This window comes from Colossoma macropomum, unplaced genomic scaffold (genome assembly GCF_904425465.1).
Source record: "Colossoma macropomum unplaced genomic scaffold, Colossoma_macropomum, whole genome shotgun sequence".
Taxonomy (NCBI): Eukaryota; Metazoa; Chordata; class Actinopteri; order Characiformes; family Serrasalmidae; genus Colossoma; species Colossoma macropomum.
Window position 1 is genome coordinate 34773131 of NW_023494785.1, and position 21506 is coordinate 34794636.

At 38.4% G+C, this 21506-nt stretch overlaps 1 protein-coding gene across 1 annotated transcript in view; it reads left to right on the plus strand.

Moving 5' to 3' along the window:
- The window catches only part of obscnb (obscurin, cytoskeletal calmodulin and titin-interacting RhoGEF b), a 130992-nt gene that overhangs the window by 26496 nt on the left and 82990 nt on the right, over positions 1-21506 (plus strand). Inside the window, exons 12-32 of the mRNA XM_036592309.1 lie at positions 1341-1616; positions 2079-2354; positions 3530-3805; positions 4331-4606; positions 5304-5579; positions 5674-5940; positions 6144-6413; positions 7013-7279; positions 7540-7806; positions 7892-8004; positions 8092-8245; positions 8478-8639; positions 9231-9335; positions 9524-9790; positions 10183-10452; positions 10877-11143; positions 12719-12985; positions 13225-13491; positions 14441-14710; positions 19154-19423; positions 19728-19994. Coding sequence (XP_036448202.1) covers positions 1341-1616; positions 2079-2354; positions 3530-3805; positions 4331-4606; positions 5304-5579; positions 5674-5940; positions 6144-6413; positions 7013-7279; positions 7540-7806; positions 7892-8004; positions 8092-8245; positions 8478-8639; positions 9231-9335; positions 9524-9790; positions 10183-10452; positions 10877-11143; positions 12719-12985; positions 13225-13491; positions 14441-14710; positions 19154-19423; positions 19728-19994 — 5130 coding nt within the window. The remainder of the gene's footprint in view (positions 1-1340; positions 1617-2078; positions 2355-3529; positions 3806-4330; positions 4607-5303; positions 5580-5673; positions 5941-6143; positions 6414-7012; positions 7280-7539; positions 7807-7891; positions 8005-8091; positions 8246-8477; positions 8640-9230; positions 9336-9523; positions 9791-10182; positions 10453-10876; positions 11144-12718; positions 12986-13224; positions 13492-14440; positions 14711-19153; positions 19424-19727; positions 19995-21506) is intronic.

Below are 21506 nucleotides of genomic sequence, written 5' to 3' on the forward strand. Positions count from 1 at the left end.
ACCATTTGGTAATGTTTCTGATAGCTAATCACAACTGCTGCACCACTTAGGGTGGAATGGGAAAAATTTGAAGAAGAAGCTGGAGGAAAAAAAGCTGAATTCAGCCTTGATAGCCTTTTGATAAGATAACACAACTCAACAGAACACCGCTATATCCCGCCCTGCTTCCGCGTAGCTTAGTGACATGAAATTGATGCACAGTAGCTTTAGCTTGCATGAAGCAATATTAGTATTATGACTCTTAAATGACGTAGTAATTCAGAGGATCCAGTGACATTTGGGAGAAAAATGTACACAGGACAAAACGTATGTGGTTCTGAAAATTTTAATTTACCACGGTGCGACAGAGGTAGGAAGATGCTAGCATTATTGCTACTGAGTGCGGATTGGTTGGTGAGTGGGGCAACTCATTGTCCGCGCTCACTGACGTCGTGAACGTACACGAGGTGCATTTAGCGTACATTTAGCTCCTATAACTCGAGTCCAAAAGCATTTTTTAAAAAATATAACAGCGTTGTTAAAATGTTTCATGCTGTTCTATACTCAGGGAATAAATGTATTCTTTTATATTAAAACGTTTAAGCTTTTAAAAACTGTGATTTTGCACAAATGCTCCATCTTAAGTCATTCATTTTAGACTTGCTTGGGAGCTCCCTCTAGCGTTTGAGAAATCCGGAAGACATTACAGAGTGGTAATGCTCTTCTCTACAAGTTCTCTGCCTCCATCTCATCCATTCTGCTCGTCACTTCCTGCCATCCATCTGGATTTTGCGCATCATCGTAATCACGTGACCTATTATTTTCATGGTAATGTTCAGTTGTATGACTGTTATAGTCATTGGTCTTATACAAAAGTTTGCCATTGTATGTTTTGTTGTTTTATTAAGTGGACATAAGTACACATCTTCTACAGAGAATACACTTATATGCAAATGGAATTTTCAAAATTTATGGCAGTCTTTTTTTGTTTTATTTTTTTCCAGTATGTTAAACACTGCAAATAAATAGAATTGTGCACTAAATTTAGCAGAAAAATGATACGTTTACTTTTTTCCCCCCTAGAGGATGTATTTTTACTTAGAGCAATTTGATCAGGAGTGTTCAAACTTTCGCATATGGCTGTACATTGACAAGTCAAATTTAATTTTTTTGAGAGATTTTTTTAACTTGAAGTAAGAACTGGTGAATTTGGGCCGTTTAGTGTTGCATGGCTTGTCAGTTATGCCAATTAGAAGCCTTAATTCACTGGTTTTTGACTGTGTTCTATAATTGTTTGTTTGCAACTACTGAGGAAAATTAATTATCATTAAATATCCACTGCTTAACAATTATTTCATCAGACACTCAGGCTGCTTTCATCAACAAAGACTCCTACCAGAGGGAGGTGGAAGTTTCTGCCTCTCAGAAAGCTACACTGTGCTGTGAAGTGTCTGATGTGAAGACTGAGGTGAAATGGTATAAAGATAGCAAACAGCTGAGCTCCAACAGGACTGTTCACATGGAGGCAAAGGGCAAGAGCCGTCAGCTAATACTGGGCAGTGTGGAGAAGAAAGATGCTGGAGAGTACACCTGTGAGGTTGGGAATGAGAGGCTGATATTCAAGGTTCAAGTATCAGGTATGGAGGATCTCAGCAGTTGTTTGTCATTTGAACTTTATGGAAGTACTGTAGTCAGATTTTATCCACAAAATTAAAAATATTAAGCTCTATAGGAATGTTTTTTGTCATACAATAGATAAGTGCACTGTTTCTGTCACCTCCCACAAGTGAAACTAGTAGGTCAGCAGTCATGTATATTGCTAGTAAGTATATATATGGACAAAGTACATTTTTTGAACCTGAAGTAGCTGGTCTGCATTGACAATTAAATATGAAGTGACCATTCGTAAGCCATTTGTAAAAATGAATTAACTATTTTTCAGTGTTGATTATCTTTCGCCTGTATTTTTGCATATGCTTTTCTTTGACCATGTCACGGCTATGTTATAAATCCATGGAAGTGTTTGCTGTTTCTTTAGAACTGCTGTGGAACATGAATAATCAGTAAGTTTCCTCATTGCTCAATGACTCTCCATACAGAAACTCAGGCTGCATTCATCAACAAGGACTCCTATCAGAGAGAGGTGAAAGTCTCTGCCTCTCAGAAAGCTACACTAAGCTGTGAAGTGTCAGACATGAGAACTGAGGTGAAATGGCACAAAGATGGCAAGCCCTTGAGCTCCAGCGGGACCGTCCACATGGAAGCAAAGGGCAAGAGCCGTCAGCTGGTGTTGGACCATGTGGAGAAGAAAGATGCTGGAGAGTACACCTGTGAGGCTGGAAATGAGAAGCTGGTGTTTAAGATTCAGGTGGCAGGTAGGAAAAACGTAAAAAAAAAAAAAAATGTGTGTATATGCACCCTGTTTATACCCTGTTTTTCAGTGGTCAGGAACCCCATGGACCCTCACAGGGCAGGTACTATTTGGGTGGTGGATCATTCTCAGCACTGCAGTAACACTGACGTGGTCTGAGTGGATTAGACATTGCAGTGCTGCTGGAGTTTTTAAACACCTCAGTGTTGCTGCTGGATTGAGAATAGTCCACCAACCAAAAATATCCAGCCAACAGCGTTCTGTGGGCAGCGTCCTGTAACTGATGAAGGACTAGAGGATGACCAACACAAACTGTGCAGCAGCAGATGAGCTATCATCTCTGACTTTACATCTACAAGGTGGACTGAAAAGGTAGGAGTGTCTAATAGAGTGGACAGTGAGTGGACACAGTGTTTAACTCCAGCAGCACTGCTGTGTCTGATCCACTCGTACCAGCACAACACACACTAACACACCACCACCAGGTCAGTGTTACTGCAGTGCTGAGAATGATCCACCACCCAAATAGTACCTGCTCTGTGAGGGTCCATGGGGATCCAGACCATTGAAGAACAGGGTAAAAGGGGGATAACAAAGTATGCAGAGAAACAGATGGACTACAGTCTGTAATTGTAGAACTACAAAGTGCAAGTGGAGCTGATAAAATGGACAATGAGCGTGGAAACAAGGAGGTCATAATGTTATGCCTGATCTATATATATATGGGGCACAGACGGTTGATAGCATATTGCACACAATCTCACAGGCCTTCCCAATGTGTTTTACAACCTTCAAATGCCTATTTTAAAGCTAGAGCTACCATATGTAGTTTTCAACCTAGTGAGAGGAAATGAATATACATTACTTCTGCCATGCATTAGTTTTTCCAGCTAAAAAACAAGAACTTTCTGTGTAAAATGTGTTTGAGCGGTGAAGATGTTAAAATGTGCAAGGCAGAGATATTCCTGGACCAGGGTTAGGAACCATGGCTTAATGGGATCAGTTCTTAGGAGTAAACAGCTGCTTTATTACATAAAAATCTGCACTGAATAATTTGTCTTGCAAAAGACATGATACACTTTCTTGTTTTTCGTGAGATTTTGTGACTGTGAATAAGAAAGAAAAGGTTCATGGATTAGTCATCAACTAATAAATAACATTTCCATGCAACACCGTCAGACACCCAGGCTGCTTTCATCAACAAAGACTCCTATCAGAGAGAGGTGAAAGTCTCTGCTTCTCAGAAAGCTACCCTAAACTGTGAAGTATCTGACATGAAAACTGAGGTGAAATGGTATAAAGATGGAAAGCAGCTGAGTTCCAGCAGAACTGTCCACATGGAGGCAAAGGGCAAGAGCCGTCAGCTGGTCTTGAACAGTGTGGAGAAAAAAGATGCTGGAGAGTACACCTGTGAGGCTGGAAATGAGAAGTTGGCCTTTAGGATTCTAGTTACAGGTATGACACATTTTAATGATTATATGGTCTTTTGCATCTGGTTGGCATGGTGCACAAAATGAAAATGTCAAAAATATCATATGAAATCCTACATCTTCTTTGAGATGTCAAAAACTGAGCCTATAGCCACTGTAGTTATGTTACATTCTGTGCACATGTATCTGCTTTTGATTGTGATTCAAATTTGCCATGGTCAAATTTGAATTCACATGGGCATTGAATTCACATGATTTTTATAGAATATATTACTCAATTATTTCTTGCTGCTGATGTAACATATTTCAATCATATGGAAATTATGTAGACATGAATCATATAAATTCAGTGCCTCTCTTTTTTAGTGTATAAAACATGCCTTGAATTGGCCCCTTCAATCTTGTTTCAATTTTGTAGTTATTATTATTATTTTTTTTTGTTTGTTTCATACCTTCTCCTTTTTAATACTTCCTGTCTCTACAATGTAAATCAATTAGTAAAAGCAGCATGCCGATGATGAATCTAGATGTTTTATAATTGTCTCTTTAGAAAGTCAAGCAGCTTTCATCAACAAAGATTCCTATCAGAGGGAGGTGAAAGTTTTTGCCTCTCAGAAAGCTACGCTGAGCTGCGAAGTATCTGACATAAAGACTGAGGTAAAATGGTATAAAGATGGAAAGCAGCTGACTTCCGGCAGAACTGTCCACATGGAGGCAAAGGGCAAGAGCCGTCAGCTGGTGTTAGATAGTGTGGAGAAGAAAGATGCTGGAGAGTACACCTGTGAGGCTGGAAATGAAAAGCAGATGTTTAAGATTCAGGTGGCAGGTAAGTTTTTGTTTTTTTTGCAATATCTCTGTGAACTGGTTAGTAACTAATGCAGCTCTAGACCATTATACAGTATGTGTAGCTACATAAAAGTTGTGGTTTCATTGTTCCTGTAATGAGCTATTGGAACTGATAATCAAAGGTTGTTTTTCTTCATACTCAAATGACAGCCTATCATGTTAATTGTTAGCTTTGATTTCTGAGTGTTTTTCTGTAACACATATTAATTCCAAAGTATTGGAGTTGTTTCCTGAAGTACTGAAATAGTTGGCATAACAGTCGTTTTGGTTACAGTTGCAATGACCAAACACTCAAAGCTGCTGATGTAAGTGTCCACCTTTAGTGGATACTAAACACTATAACTGCCTATGATCAGAGAAAAAGAAAAATCTGACTTCTGAAAAAAAAAAATCACTATGAAACAGTGCAGACAAATGTAAAAATTCAAAAAGTAATCTTGCTATATTAATTTTAATATTGATATTACATACAGTGTAAAACAATTCTTCAGTCACATTTGTATGTTCAGTGTATTTTTAAATAATTATGAATTGTACCAAAATAATCAAATCCAGGTATGGTTAAATTTAAGATTTGATGATGCATTGAATCATTTCTTGAGGAATCGTGTTCGTATTGTTGTAAAGACATAGTTCATGTATGTCCCTCTACATTCCTTCCCATTTTCTTTCTGTAGAAGTCTCGCCTGAATTCCAGAAGAAAACTGTTACTAAAGAAGCTATAGTGGTGCAAGAAACGGAGAAGATTATACTGACCACTGAGGTGACATCGGAAAATGCAATTGTTAGTTGGTTCAGGGATGGAGTACAGCTGAAAGAAGGCGATAGGTATGAAATGAAGACAGATGGTCTCTCTCGTGTTCTCATTGTTGAATCTTCTGAAGCAAAGGATAGTGGCACTTATATATGTCAAGTGGCTAATGACAATGTGGAATTCAAAGTTAATGTAAAAGGTAAGACAGACATGGCATATGCTAAAGTATACATGTAACCTTTTTTCATGGAGTCCTCCGTGATGACTTTTTTCCCTTCTGTACATGCCCACAGAGGCTCCTCTAAAGTTTGTGGTTAGGTTGGAGCCAGTATCTGTAGCTCTGAAGGGCACCATGACCTTGTCCTGCCAATTGAACAGAGCTGTAGGTGACATCCTCTGGAGACACAATGGCAAGGAAATCAAGCCTGGTGGAAGGTTTACCATTCGTGCTGATAGAGCACACCGCATAATGACCGTGTCTTCTGTAGTCCAGGAGGATGAAGGAGAATACAGCTGTGAATGCAAAGATGACAAGACCACTGCCATGGTCACCACTAAAGGTGAATTTTAAGCCAGTAACAGAATCACCACAATTTTATGAGTTTCAGTGTAATAAACAATAATTTTATTTTTAAAAATGTGTAATGATATAAATTTCATTGTAGTTATTTTACACAAAAACATAATTTTCATTTCTAAAGAATCACATCTGATTTTTTTTTTTCTTGTATTCTAAATGTGACAACTTTATTTGGTGTTATAGCGCCACGCTTGGTGAAGTTCATCTCCAAGTTGAACAACGTTGTTGCAAATGAAGGCAAGGATGCCATTTTTAAATGTTCTATCACCCCTGTGGATGTAAGCGTGAGATGGCTTTACAAAGGTGTGCCTGTAACTGCTGGGTCCAAGTTCAAGATTGCTCATGGAGGCACCAGCCATTCTCTCACTATAATTGCCGTCACACCCGAGGATGCAGGAGAGATCAGTGTGGATGCTGAGAGCAAAGTATCTACAGCAACTCTACAAGTGCAACGTAAGACATGCAAATATGACTAAGCTAATGTTAAAAGTAATTACTAAGCTGATGTTTAAAGTAATTGCTTACTAGGCCTATTACAAGCGTGAAATTTTACCTGACTATTATTTGCGAGATAAAATAATTGTGATTTATTTGTGTGTTTTTTTATGCATGTATTAAAGTACAAGCCTAAATGGGCTACATTGGCTGATTAGGTATCTTCCTACCTTAGTAACTCCCAACTGTGGAGGAACAAAGCTTAAGTAAACAAACATTACTCAACACTGCCCTCGAAATTCAGAATTAGAATGTTTGCTTTTTCAAATGAATCATGATGTCTCAGTAAATATGTTTTCTGCTGTCTTTTATTGACATGTATTTTTCTCAACCCAACTGATTGAAACAAAAATAATTGCAATCAGTTCAGATAACTGTGATCAGGCGAATATGTAATAATTATCACAGGCTTATAACTTATAACATATTTTGTTTGTGTGGCTTTACCTTAATATCTCAGTCAGGAGTCTGCAACTGACAGGTCAGTTTTTTGCACTACAGTAACAATGTTATAAGAGTACTACCACTGAAACTTTTTGCTTCACCCATTGCCTCAGAGCTCCCAGTTACCTTCAAGAAGAAACTTGAGAACATAACGGTTCAGGAACAAGACACAGTGCAGCTGGAAGTAGAATTGAGCAGGCCATCCAGTGAAGTGAGGTGGATAAGGAATGGTGTGGTGCTGCAGCCTGGAGGCAATCTGAAGATACAGACTGATGGTGCCAAACAAATGCTGATCTTCAAGAATGTGACCTACACTGACCGAGGCCTCTACTCCTGCGAGACCCTAGACGACAAGACTGAGGCCAAACTCACAGTAGAAAGTACGCCTTATTTTGGCATAAATATGTTTAAACTTGTTATTTATATTTTTAATAATAATATTTTTAACATTGTAAATATTCAAAAAAACTTAAAACCTAGGGGTCTTCAAGTCTTTAAAACACGCAGTTCAAAGACTTCTATTTTTATTAAAACTGTAATTCTATAGCTACAGTCGGTAGCCCTAACCACTTAGATACTTTCTGCCTTGTGTTTGTTGTTACACTCATTTTCAATGGCTCTCTCCAATTTTGACAAACAGTGAAGAAGATTCACGTGGTAAAAGGCTTGAAGGAGGTAAAAGCTCAAGAACAGGAGACAGTTACACTGGAGGTAGAACTTAACCAACCTGATGTGGAGGGTTCCTGGAGCAAGGATGGCCAAAAACTGAGAACAGGTCCCAAAGTCCTCATTACCACTCTGGGAAATAAACATTCATTAACCATGTCCCAGTTAAAGATGGAGGATGATGGCATCATCACTTTCCAGGCAGAAGGTGTCCATACTTCTGGAAAACTCATTGTGACTGGTATGTTTATGCTGAACCTGAAGAATCTCTTGATGTTCATTACAGATACTGGGGTCTACATTTCTGCTTCTTTTATTTTATATAGAACCTGCTGCAAAAATCCTCAAACCTCTAGAAGATGTTAAAATCCCAGAAAAGGAAAAAGTCATATTTGAGAGTGAAGTGTCCAGACCAAATGCTGACGTTAAGTGGTTTAAGGTATACAGAATTAATTTAACACCCTGAATTCTTTTCAAATACTGTGTCTAAAATATAATATTTGTCATGAAATGTGACATTTCTCAGGATGATGAGGAGCTGAAACCAGGGAAGAAATATGGAATGCATTCCCAGGGTCGCAAACGTAGCCTTATCATCCAGAAGTGTACTTATGAAGACCAAGGCTTGTACATATTGAAAACAACTGATGACAACACATCAGCAAAACTGACTGTCCATGGTACAAGAAATTAAAAATTTTACAAAATCTTAATCATAGTCTTATCTCATTTTTATTGACAACATTATGAACCTTTCAGGACATTTAAATTTATTCATCATTAATATGAATGAAAGAACATCATGTCAGGAAGCAGTGTGCCAGTTTTTTATCACGTTGTTTTCTGTGTCTGTGTGCTGTCTATTTTAGAACCAGCTTTAAGGTAACAATCTTATTTTTGGTTTTCCCACAGCCAGAGATATTAAGATCATAAAGAAGCTGCAGGACTTAGAGGTAACAGAGAAAGAAAGTGCAGTGTTTGTCTGTGAGGTGTCTCATGATGAGGTTGAGGGCCAGTGGTATAAAGATGAGGTCAAACTCAAACCTGGGGACAACATCAAGATGAGACAAGAAGGTGAGTCAAACTCAGAATCAGACAATATTTGCACATGACAAGCAATCTGTAATCAGTCAATATATTTTGTTTTATCTGTGTTACAATTTTATGACATCAATATTGTGAGCCAGCCAGATACACAAGAGCAGAAAGTACTTAGCTAATTGTACTTTGTAACTGTACTAAATATTATACTTACTATACATATTATTTTAGAAGATTTATACTTTGCTTCAGTTTGCAAGAGGGAAAAAAATTTTTACTCTTCACATTTTCATTTTGCCTCCATGGCCAGGAGATTTTTCCTTTTTTCTCTTGCCAGTTAGCTGAGCTCCTGTGCAATTGGATTTTTTTAATAAAGCATCGACTACAGTGCAAACTTTGCTGATTTGTCTTTGAGAGCAGAACACTGCCACCAATTAGTCACCACACCAAACACCACGTAACATAGAAAACTTTTAATTTATTTGTTGATTTGTTGCTTTTTTATTTGAATTTGTTAAATGTAGATACTTTTTACTTTCACTTAGATATATTTTTTGTTCCAATTGACAAAAACCTTTGATATGTGTATTATTCTTTTTGGTAAAATGCCATCATTCTTCACAGGAAGAACATTTATTCTACTTTTCAAATCTGTGAAGGCTGAAGATGCAGCTGAAATCAAGTTTGTGGCTGAGAAGTCCTCATCAGCTGCTAGGCTGATGGTCAAAGGTTGGTGTTTTAAAGTAGGCACATTGCCAGACTGTTGCATATAGTTCAATGTTCATTAAAACAAATAATCAAACAAAAAAACTAATCAACTAAAGCAGTTGTTTTGTAGAGTTTGTCTGCTCTTTACCAATCTTCTTTCAAGTAAATTTGGAGCTGTACATATTCTAAGCCATTTGTAATTATTACAGAGCTGCCAGTGAGATTTGTGAAGAAACTAAGAGATAAAATTGCCATGTACAAGCATCGTGGACACTTAGAGTGTCAGGTATCTCGGGCCAGTGCCAAGGTCAAATGGTATAAGGAGAAGACAGAGATCAAACCCAGTAAGAAGCATGAAATCTCCAGTGAGGACATCTACCGCAAGCTCACCATTAATGATGTGGATTCCGGAGACGAGGCTATGTATACGTGTGATGCTATTGATGACAAGACCTCATGTCAACTACTAGTGGAGGGTAAAAACAACATATAATTATTATAAGAAAACAAGTTGACACTAGGCCAGAGCTGACTGTATGAATCATGTAAAGATGTCAATTACCTGTTTATTACAAGTTATGTGATACCATTTATGACTTAGTTATCATCAGTCAACAATGACCATAATTAGCCAGTAGTAATACATGAAATAGAGGTAAATCTGTTTTCATTTGCTATTTTTGCTTATTTATTATTTCATGCAAAAAATGGTTATATGCTAATAATGTAATGACTTTCTGCTTAAAAGCCACAATTCTTTTTGATTATATGGAAGTATTATTTTTTCTTTGTCTTTCCAATAAGTTTATGTAACTGTATTCATGAGTACGGCAGTGGTTAATGTTTTTTGTAATGTCATGACCTCCAGAGCAGGCCATCAGCATTGTGAAGGAGCTTAGTGCAGTGGAGGTGACCGAACCATTTGCAGCTCACTTTGAGGTCGAAATTAGTGTGGAAACAGTCAAGCCAGTGAAGTGGACCCTGAATGGAGAATGTCTTAAGGAGAGCAGTGATATTGAGATGGAGAAGGAAGGGACAATGCATCGCCTTACTTTTAAGAAGACCAAGGCATCCATGTCAGGCTCTGTGCAGTTCACTGCTGGAAAAAGCAAATCAACAGCTCAGCTCACTGTCAAAGGTTACGGTTGTTCCTTTAATTACCCGACAATAGATAGCAAGATGACCAGACACCTTTTTGATTTCTGCAGTTATATCATTTGTTTTGGAGCAGGTTGCTTAGTAATAGCTTAAACAAAATGCTTCTTGCCTCTGGATATTTGCATGATTTTGCATCGATTTATCACTTATAATTACATAGCACAGCTTTGAAAATGGACAAGAGGATGCAATCTTTCTTGTTCATTTCAATGACAGAAGTGTGAGCTCATTAATTAAAGTTAGTTTATTTTAACATTTGTATTATTTGCACACTGACCTGAACCCCACAAATATTTATTTTGGCTTTCTAAAATCTTGCCACAAGGCAAATGATCTGCATAATTACCCATTTATCATGTGCTGTTACTTTTGCCCTCATTACTGTAAATCTCTAAATCTGGCAGAGCGTCCCATTGAAGTGGTGGAGCCTCTCAGAAATTTAACTGGCAAGGAGAAGGCATCAGCCAGGCTTACATGTAAGCTATCGGCTACTCCTAAAAACGTACGCTGGTTTAAGGGTCAAACTGCTCTGGAGGCCTCTGACAAGTACATCATGAATCAAAATTATGCTGAAGTGCAGCTGATTATCCAGGCGCTGAATACAGATGATGCTGGGGAATATCGCTGTCAGGCTGGGACCTGTGAGAGCAAGGCCACTCTCAGTGTTGAAGGTAAAATCATTTTAAATATGTTGCCTGGAGTCCCATTATTACTGTTTACTTACTAAAGGTTTTTACAGGAGCTGCCAAATGTATGGAACAGTTACAGTGTGTGGCTTATTTATGTACTTACTTACTACATCAAGCTAAGCCTTTTGTAAAAGCTCTCATGCCTCAATTGTTAAAGTAATTGGTACATTGCTTGATTACTAATGATGCACCAAAAGTCCATGAAGTACCCGGAGTTTTTAAATGAAAGTCTGGGTGCCCTTGCCAAAAGCTATGTCTAAATAATGGTTGGATCTGTCTAGACATGTGTCTAGATAGACACAAAAAATTAATTATAAATATTATATAATGAAAGATATTTGAACCCAAAACAAATACACTCCTCCCTTCAGCGCTCCTTGAAGAGCTCTGCCCCTCAAATTCATGCATGCACAATGCCAAGGCAAAAGACATTGGGTTGGAAAACTTGTTTTTTCAGATCTTCACAGCCATAAAACCCTTCGCAAATGTACAGACAAATGCTATGATATAATGTTAGCACAAACAAACACACAGCAAGTAATGTAACTAATGTTAGCTATGTTATGGCTTAGCAAACTGTTGCTACAGCTGCTGCTGCGGAGCTGACCAGTTGCTATCACTAACATTAGCAAACGGGCAAGACAATATTGACCTATTGGTTCTACAAAACTGCAAAAATAGGTTAACGTGACCCACCTGTCAAGCTTGAGCAAACTCCTCATCCGTTTTCATGTTGTTCGACTCTCGATGAAGCTGAAGTCAGCTTAATTTTGCTGCCTCAGCTTCTTGTGTGAATTTTCCTGTTCCACCTTAAATGGTGCAGCAATTAGGCTATATTCCCAGATGGCAAGCATATATCGGTCTGCTGGCCATACAAGGTCAGCACCCTGCTGACTGTTTGCCACTGCTGGTCCACACTCGGACCACCCAGGTTATTGTCCTGCACACAAGCTCTAACTAGTTTTTAATCTCCTCAAATAGATTTTAAATGCACAGAGCCTTTTCTTTTAGTAAATAAACTTATTTACTAAAATAAAATTATTTATTAAACTAATTTACAAAGTGTAACTGAAAAAAGGAAATAAGAAAAAATTAAATTGGACTTTGAGTGGAAAATGAGCAATGACGTGAAATTTTGTCTATTACTTTGCTTAACCACCAGTGGGCTGCCCAGAAAACGCTGAGCAAAACACCAGTGGACTGCCAGCAGTGGTTCACTATCCTCTTACTATCAGGGTTCAGGTGCCTCAGCTTCTTGTTTTCGAATTTTCCCGTTCCACCTTAAATTGAATTGAAGAGAGTCAAATTCAACACTTTATATCAAATTTGTGGCTGTTTCTCACCCATCTCTCCACAGAGAGCTAGCGGATAGTGACGAGATATTGACTGAACTTGATAAAAAAGTGTATTGGATTCAAACCGTAGTCTGCGCCATTAATTTCATCTCTCTTTGCAATTTAAGTTACGTGCTATTTTGGAATCATGCTTATTGTGGAGAAGACTATGTGAAAAGACTAAATACTGTATCAATGTTGTTTTCACTGTATTGTTTCACAGTGCGTAAAGTTGAAATCACCAAACACTTGACAGACCTGGAAGTTGATGAGGGCGCTGATGCCATGTTTGTCTGTGAGGTGAATTATGCTGATGAGGACGCTCAGTGGTTCCTCAATGACAAGCCACTCTTCAAGAATGACCTTAACGTTATCCAGCATGTTGGTAAAATGCATTCCGTTACTCTTAAGAACCTGGCACCCCAAGATGGTGGGAAAATCACCTTCAGCATTAGAGATAAGAAGGAGACGGTCTGCCTGAAAGTGAAAGGTAAGCTGATTTGAGGCTGTTTCATAACAGGTAAATGTAAAATAAAACCGAATTTGCTGGAAACAAGTGAGATTAAATCATTGTTTTTAAATGAAGTATTCTAAAATCCTAATTCTTGACTGAAATATAAATTCCTTGTATTATATCCATATTTTTGCTCTTTAGCTTGTGTCACAGATTAGTAAACATATTTCCCTTGTTTCATTTTCATGTTCTAATTTTGATTTGTTGAAATACAGAAAAGAAAGCTATTTTCCTTAAGTTGCTGGATGATGTAGTTGGAGAAGAAAAAGGCACAATAACCCTGAAATGTGAAGCCTCAAAAGCCACAGTGTCTCCTATTTGGCGGAAAAACGGAACAGTCCTTTTTGCAGACAACAAGTATGAGCTCTTACATGACAGCCGGAGCTTGGGTCTGACTATCCGTGATATCATGCAGGCAGATGCAGGACAGTACAGCTGCGATCTTGGCACGGACCTTACAAAGTGTACGGTTACAGTAAGAGGTATGAGGGAAGGAAACTGTCACATTACAGATGTGCTTATATCATTTAAAATTGGATATGTTGTCATGCATTATGTTCGTACTATCGCAACATATTCTGGACTTTATTCAAAGAAAAAGTTAATTTGGAAAGGCAAAGGGCTTCTGGCATTTCATTTTCATTGTCTTAGTGGTCTGACTCTGACATAAAAAAAGGAAAAACAACCACCCTTTTGCGATTACAATTTCATTTAGAGTTGAAGCACCATAATGAGGAAATGCAGTTGCAAATAGGTGATTGTTTTTCCTGTTTGCAATTGCATTTTCACTGTAAATGAGGCACTCCTCTCAACCAAATGCTGCGGGCAGGACGTCAGGAGGGACTTTTTAGTGCGGGACATGTTTTTAGATTTTTTTTTATGTTTGTGCAGCCACAAGCTCTACAGCAACAGCTGTTGCCATTGCTAGCTCCGTATTGTATTGAACAAGCATCTAGCTCTGCTGCCGTACCACCAAAGTTTAGACTTACCAATTCCTTTTAAAACACACCCTGCACTAAACAGTCCCTCCTGACATCCGGCCCACAATGTTTGATTGATAGGAGTGCCTTGTTAAAAGTAAAAACAGGATTGCAATTGCATTTTCGTTTTGGAAGAAGTCCAAACCATTAAGAAAACGAAAATGTCAGAAGCACTTTGCAGATATGCAGAAATTCAAATGCAAATACACTTTTTGCATTTGAATTTTGTTTATGTCTTTAATATTGCACACTCACTAAGGAAATGCAAAATTTGATTAAAAAAAATTGAATTAGCATTTTCAGATTTTTATTTGAATTTTAATAAAGTCAGAGGTAGAGTATGCTGCCATATTGCTACGCTGCCATATTGGTACGTAAGTGCTGGAAAATGTCTCATGCACCTTTTTAACTTGCTCATTTTGGCAAATATGCTATTTCCTGTTAACCATAGACATCAGCATTGGCATTACCAAGCGCTTGAAGTCAGTGGAGGCTAAGGCTGGCGAAAGCTGCATGTTTGAGTGTATTCTGTCCCGGGAAAGCTCAGATGAGTGTTCCTGGAGCCTGAAAGGTCAACAGATTACTCCTGGAGGGCGTTTCCAGATTTGCAGCAAGGGGCGCAAGTATACACTGACCATCAAAGTAGTGACTGCATCTGACTCGGGGGATGTGGTCTTTACACTTGGGGACTTGAACTCTGGGGCAACTTTGTTTGTTGAAGGTAAGATGTTTGCTGGGGGCTGCCAAGAGGCATGACCAGTTGCACTGCTTCCACAGCCAATCAGGCTTACACTTGTATCAGTCAAGGGCAATTTCAATATGTGGTTGCAAGCAAGAAAGTCTAGGTTAGGTGCAATCTACAGAAATTGGATAAGGCCTACAGTAACCAAGTTTAGTGACAGTTGAAGTATGAACTATTGTTGTTATCTGTGTTAAAAACCATATTTTTACTCAGTGGAATAATCTGACAGACGTGTTAGCTTACTTCTCCTAGCTTAGTTTTCTGTCTATGCTGATGGCTTTACTGGCTTAACTTACTCTGCTGCACATCTGCGCTTATCTCTACTAGGGCTGGGCGATAAAACGATAACGATAAGCATCGCGATATATTCCTCGATAGAGCGATAAGACAGGTTCGATAAATTTTCGATATAATACACCCTTCTCACACTTCCATGTTTTAGCGAAAGCCCTGGTGGCGTTTTCTACTGCAAGGAAAGCGACACTACTCTGCTGTCGCCAGGAGAGGGCGCACTTCCGAGTTTTTCGACTTGATTAGAGAGGGAGGGGACCACGAGTAAAAAAAAGGGGTCGCCAAATATAACTACTTTAGCAACATCTGAAACGTGGAGTTGTACGTTCCCTGTTTGAGTGGAGCGATTGCGATCTGTTCTCCTGTGACCGAGTGTGAGTGACGAGATAAGTGACGTAACTGTACTGTCCTACGGTGAACTCACCTTTTTCGGTGCATCCTAACAACTTTAGCGGTGTTAAATCATGTCTGCAGTGCCGTGTTACAGCGCCAAACCGTCATATTTTAGTATTAGTGCATTCTCGAGCAACGAAAGTGAAAGAAAGAAGTGGGTTAATGTTAGTTACAGCCCTGATTTAAACGAAAGTAAACTGAGGAAGCTGTGAGGCACTGGAGAGCGGGAGAGCGCTATCTTTCCAAGCTAGCTGCTTTTAGCTGCTGGCTAATTGAAGCAGCGCTCCGGTGTTGTGCCGAATTCCGACTCCCCGGCAGAATCCTACTCCTCTCGCGTGCACGCGCTTCTCGTAAGCATGTGGACGTTACGGGCTGCACTCAGGATTTCTCAGGTTATTTCTGTGTAAATAACGCTTTATCTTTAATTTCCATTCACAGCGAACAACACAACAGGATCTAAACCAAACAAAGACTCTCACCGCCACGGTTTAGCTTAATATTACGACATAAAAACGATTGTTGCTGTACTTGAGAACTGGTGGGACTGAATCGCTTTCAGTCATAACGATAAGTATTAGTACACATTAAACACAGCTTTAAACCTCTGTCTGGAGCAATAAAGCTCACATCTGATGACCTGACGCTGCAGCATTAGCTGACTGTTTTTCTCGTCATTATTCAGTAACCAGACGTTCACTGCTTTCATAGGACAAATTAACAAATTAGTATCCATTACTGCATAAAAGAGCTGCCTATAATTAAAAACTGTAGTAATAATAATTGTTGTAATGGTGTAATTTAAGGTTAATTTTGGTTGAAAAGTCTTCAGCTTTTACATAGTCAGAAGGTGTGAACCTGTCAAAATGATGTCCCTCTTATCTCTGGGGATGCATTATGACTGGAATGATTAACTTGTTCTGCTGACGTCTTGTTGATAGATTACAGCATATAAAGAATGTGTCTCTAAAATCAACGGGGGATTTTACTGGGGAAACCGAAATTATACTCCCCCTCTGATCTCAGCACTGCAAGGCCTGAATGACATCTCCTTTATTTTGCTAGCATGTCCTGGGCTGTAGATTGTGTCCTGAAATTTATTTTGCTCTAGATTCAACAGGGGGGATTTTACTGGGGGGGAATAGAATTTTGGCAGGATTATTTTGACACCTTATTTGATATACAGTAAACTTTGTTAGTATTTTTTCTGTAGAATATTATAGCATTAATACAATGTAAGTTTGGATTTCTGATTTGTAGAAATTGATGAGGTTCCTTTGATTAATAACAATGTAATGTCAGACTTCTTTTTAATAAATCTTTTAGTTTCTCATTTCTTTCTTGTATTTCATTTACATATTTATTGACTTATGTCAAATCATTAATAACATAAAAGGTTTGCTCATGAATTCTGAACGCATCATTTTTCTCTTCTTATGACGACTTTTGTTTTGTGTGGTGGAATTGACGTGAGCGACAGGTCGTAATTTGTTCAGCTTTACGTACTTAATTTTCATGCTCCTTTCTTTCTTACCTGTAAGAGTAAGAATGAGTGTCATTTCGGCAGGTGTCAAAATAATCCTGCCAAAATGTTACTCCCCCCAGTAAAATCCCCCCTGTTGAATCTAGAGTAAAATTTCAGGACACAATATTATTATATTATAAAGCTGTGTTTAATGTGTACTAATACTTATCGTTATGACTGAAAGCCATTCAGTCCCACCAGTTCTCAAGTCTTGCTACGACATCGTTTTTATGTCGTAATATTAAGCTAAACCATCACGGTGAGAGTCTTTGTTTGGTTTAGATCTGTTGTGTTGTTCGCTGTGAAGGGAAATTAAAGATAAAGCGTTATTTACACAGAAATAACCTGAGAAATCCTGAGTGCAGCCCGTAACGTCTACATGCTTACGAGAAGCGCGTGCACGCGAGGGGGAGTCGGAATTCGGCACAACACGGTGAATTGATGATACGGTAGATCAAACAAGACACAAAATCACCGCTTTCAGTTTAAACATACCTAAAAGGAGGACTCTGTTTGACTGGTGCGAGAGATTCACACTGCAGATAATGGTTTTACACAGCAAACGTCAGATATTTGGCGGTTCACCCCTTAAACTACTACGATAGCTTAGAGAAATCCAGCCGTCGCTAGCTGGTGTCTGAATACTGTGATATGCTCTGACATGGATATGGTAGGAGTGACAGCGGTGACCTACCGAACCGAGTTGACGTTGTTGAGAAACTAAAGAGTTTAGCACTGTTGTTGGCCACTTGTTTAGCATTTGTAACTGGATAGCTGGGCACTCGTCACCAGACAGCTAAAAATAATCTGTTTTCTTTCTTAAATAATGAGTTTACAAAAATTGCAGCTGTGCTTTTCCAGCTGATAAAAAACATCTCAGAAACTTTCTCCCACTGTCCCAAGACAGATTTGTGAAATGTTCCACTGTTTGCAGAGTATTTGTCATGATCCGACCATAAGTGATAGTTTAAAACCACAATTAACCACCTAGGAGCAAAATCAGCCTTCAAACATGAAAGAAATAATGATTTGACGTTTATCGCGGTATGTATCAATATCGAACGATATGGGTTTTGTTTATCGTGATAACGGTTTTGGCCATATTGCCCAGCTCTAATCTCTACACATCTTTATCAGTATCATTTAAAAAATGCATGAGTCAGTATTTCAGTAGTTTCAGTGCTTTGTAGCCATAACCTCTTTTCTGTTGTCAGGATGTGATTGTGTCAGTCTCATTTTGCTTGGCTTTTTAAAATGTGCTACACGATTCCATGGAAACAGACCATTTAGTACACACAGTGGTGAAATGGGGAGTTGAATATTAGCTGCTGTTTGTACTTTCAATGACCAGATGAAAAATGTCCAGAAACTGTTCATAAGATATTAATTAAAGTAATACTACATGTAACTAAAACATGACTAATATTCTTATATTCCTGTATTCTTATAAGTTTTTATTTTATTTATTTTTTTAAACAATTATTGATGTTATTAAAAAGGCTAAACAATAACAAACCATGCATAGCCTTAAAAAGATTCTTAAATACTTTATTGGGAAAACAATTTATGAGACTATAAAGACTTTAAGTAGAAATGAATTCACTTTATGCGAATTGCCAACTGCTGGCTTGATTTTTGTAGATTGCATAATTGAGGTTAATTGATGAATCATGAGCCTAAATCACAGGATACCAACCCTGGTCCTGCACATTTTTGTGTTTTCCAGCTTCCTAAACTCCCACATAAAGTAATGAAGGGCTTGTTAATGAGCTGATTAGTCGGACCTTGTTTGTTGAGAAGGAGAAACCTTAAATGTGCAGGCCAAGGGTTACTCCAGGATCGGGGTTGGTCACCCCTGGCCTAAATTATGTTGTCGTTATCTAGTATAGGTGAAAATTTAGAATATTGCATACACAGATTTACACAGTCTCAAATTGAAAGACCTGCAATAGTGAGAATTGAGTATGACTAAATTGTCTCTTTTTTAAGCAAGACAAATAAAAGTTAGATTACTTCAGTGAGATTCATTGCATGTTTTTCCAACCATGTTTGAGATTGTTCTTGCAGTACTTAATTTTCTTTTGTAAGCCTGTGCTTCAGATCACTCTGTGTGCTCTTTGTATATTCTTTGAATAATCCTTTGAATAAACTGTAACAATCCACCCATGATGTTGAGATCCCTGCAGACAGCTTGCCGTGTTTTGTCTTCGCCTTAGGTGAAGCCCCCATCATCTCCAAAGAGCTACAGGGGCTTAGAGCCACTCCAGGAGAAGATGCTACATTCTTATGTGAACTATCTCAACCTGGCTTGGAAGTCAGCTGGTTTAAGGATGGCAAGTCCATCCGGAAGAGCCAAAAGTATGAGATTAGTGAGGAGCATAAAGTCATGAAGCTGACTGTCCACAATGTTACTGCTAAGGATTCTGGTGAATATAGCTGTGAGATCACTGGTGGGCTCACCTCAAAGGCAAGGCTGGAGATCAAAGGTGCTTCTTTGTCCAGATTTCACCTTCATAATTCTGTTGTTTCTTGCATACTTCATATCTATCAGCTTTTGTATATATTTAAAATTAAGTACAATATCAATTCAATGGTTTATTCAGTATTTAAACCTTTTTTAATTGTTTTGTTCCAAATCTCTCATCAGATCTCTGATATCAAATTTATAATTTTTGACCTAGCAGCATTCAGAATTCCTCAATAAACGCTCTTATTTAAAGCAATTTGAAAGATGTTTTTGTATTACCATTTCAAAATGTATGGGTAACTGAATGTCCTCTGTATATTCAGAGCCAGTGAACAAAATCACTCGTGAGCTGAAGGACAACAATGCAGAAGAAAAAGGTACTGTCAATTTTGAATGTGAAACAGCCCAACCAGCTGCTAAATTCACTTGGCTGAAAGGTGCAAAGGAGATCAAGGCCGGAAGAAAGTATCAGATGACACAGAAGGGAACAATCCTCATTCTCACAGTGAAGGACTTGGAGAAGGCTGATAGTGATACATACACGTGCGATGTAGGAACTGCCAAGAGCACTGCAAAGCTGTCAGTTCAAGGTAAGAGTCCTACTGAGGCCAATGGATCTACATTTGGAGCATGGTTTTATTAATTATTATTATTTCAGTTAAATAATTATTAACTGTACTGCATTCAATGATTAGCAATAATCCACAGTAAGATAAAGATCTTAGTAATGAATGACTGTTTTGATTTTCCTTAAGCAGCACATACAGGTCTGTTAGAAAGAGGCCTAGGAAGTGCATAAAAGAAGATAATTGCCGTGTTGGGAAAGAAAACTAGAGAAAACTTATTTAGCAACAGGTTGCTAAATATGTATGGAAATTGAGGTTCACATTCTTTAAAGAAAAGTGTGGGCGTGCACAGCAATACATTTGTGAAGAAGCTGCCTGTGAGTTTTCTGTGAAGCTAGCTACCACATGGCTCTTCACTTTCTACTTCTTTTATGTTACATTAAGTTTAGCTTGAGTACATGGAACGGGATATAAATGGCAACATGCTTTGTAACTTCAGCTAGCTTCAGTGTGAGTCGCTGCAGTAAAACAACCAAGCTAAAGTGACTGGACATTACCCTAGAGCAGAGGTTCTCAAACATTTGCAACTTGCACACAAACACACACCACCAAAGCCTCTGCGGTCCACAAGTTTGGTTGCATGTTTATATTGTAGCTGTTTTTGGTTTATTGTTGGCCAACAGCCCACTAGCAGTACTACCTCGGGTTGAACACCACTGCCCTAGTAGTAGCAGTTAGCTCAAGCCCTGGAACTTTTAGAAGTAGAAACCGGGGAAAAAGAACAGGATCAGAAAAAGGTAACAAATAATATGAAATAATATGTACACGTTTTATTTACTTTTACTATTTAAACACTGAGTTATTATGGTGCCTTTAAAAGCTGTTAGGCTGTAGTAGAGTGATTTCCCTACTATCTCTGCTGCATGTGATTTTCTTGAGTAAAATTTGCATTATATTTTCCATAGAGCTTAAGAGTGCCAGTGGTTAGCTTAATTATGGAAATTGTTAAATAGTGGCTTCTATAGCTGAAGTCCTGAGTGTCTCAGCTATAACAACAGAAAACACCCATGGGCGTAGCCAGAACTTTCACAACGGGTGGGCCAGGTTAGACCCAGTGAAGTTATTGGAGTGTCAAATGAAAACAGCGGTTAAGAACTTCTTCTGGGCATATATTAGGTCTACATTATTAAAATGACATAAAATGGTGTTGAATTTATTCATATAATCATAATTAGCTCAACAGTATATTATTTAGTTCTCAATGAGCCTAGAAATATGTGAGTTGATGATCATTAACCAAAGTCAGATTTGAAAACGAAATCAAATGGAGTTAAAAGCTATAAAAAGCTCCACTTCAAACCACGAAAGAGAACTCCGAGTTGCAAAAGAAACAAAGTGGGGAGGAGGGAAATCCCTCAGACAAGACCTAGACCCCTGGCACAGAGACCTAGGTCACTGGCAGAGTCCTTTTAGAGAGGCAAAGATTATCCAGGTAGCTTATATAGTGAAAAACTGAGAACAGGGCTTTCACTCTAG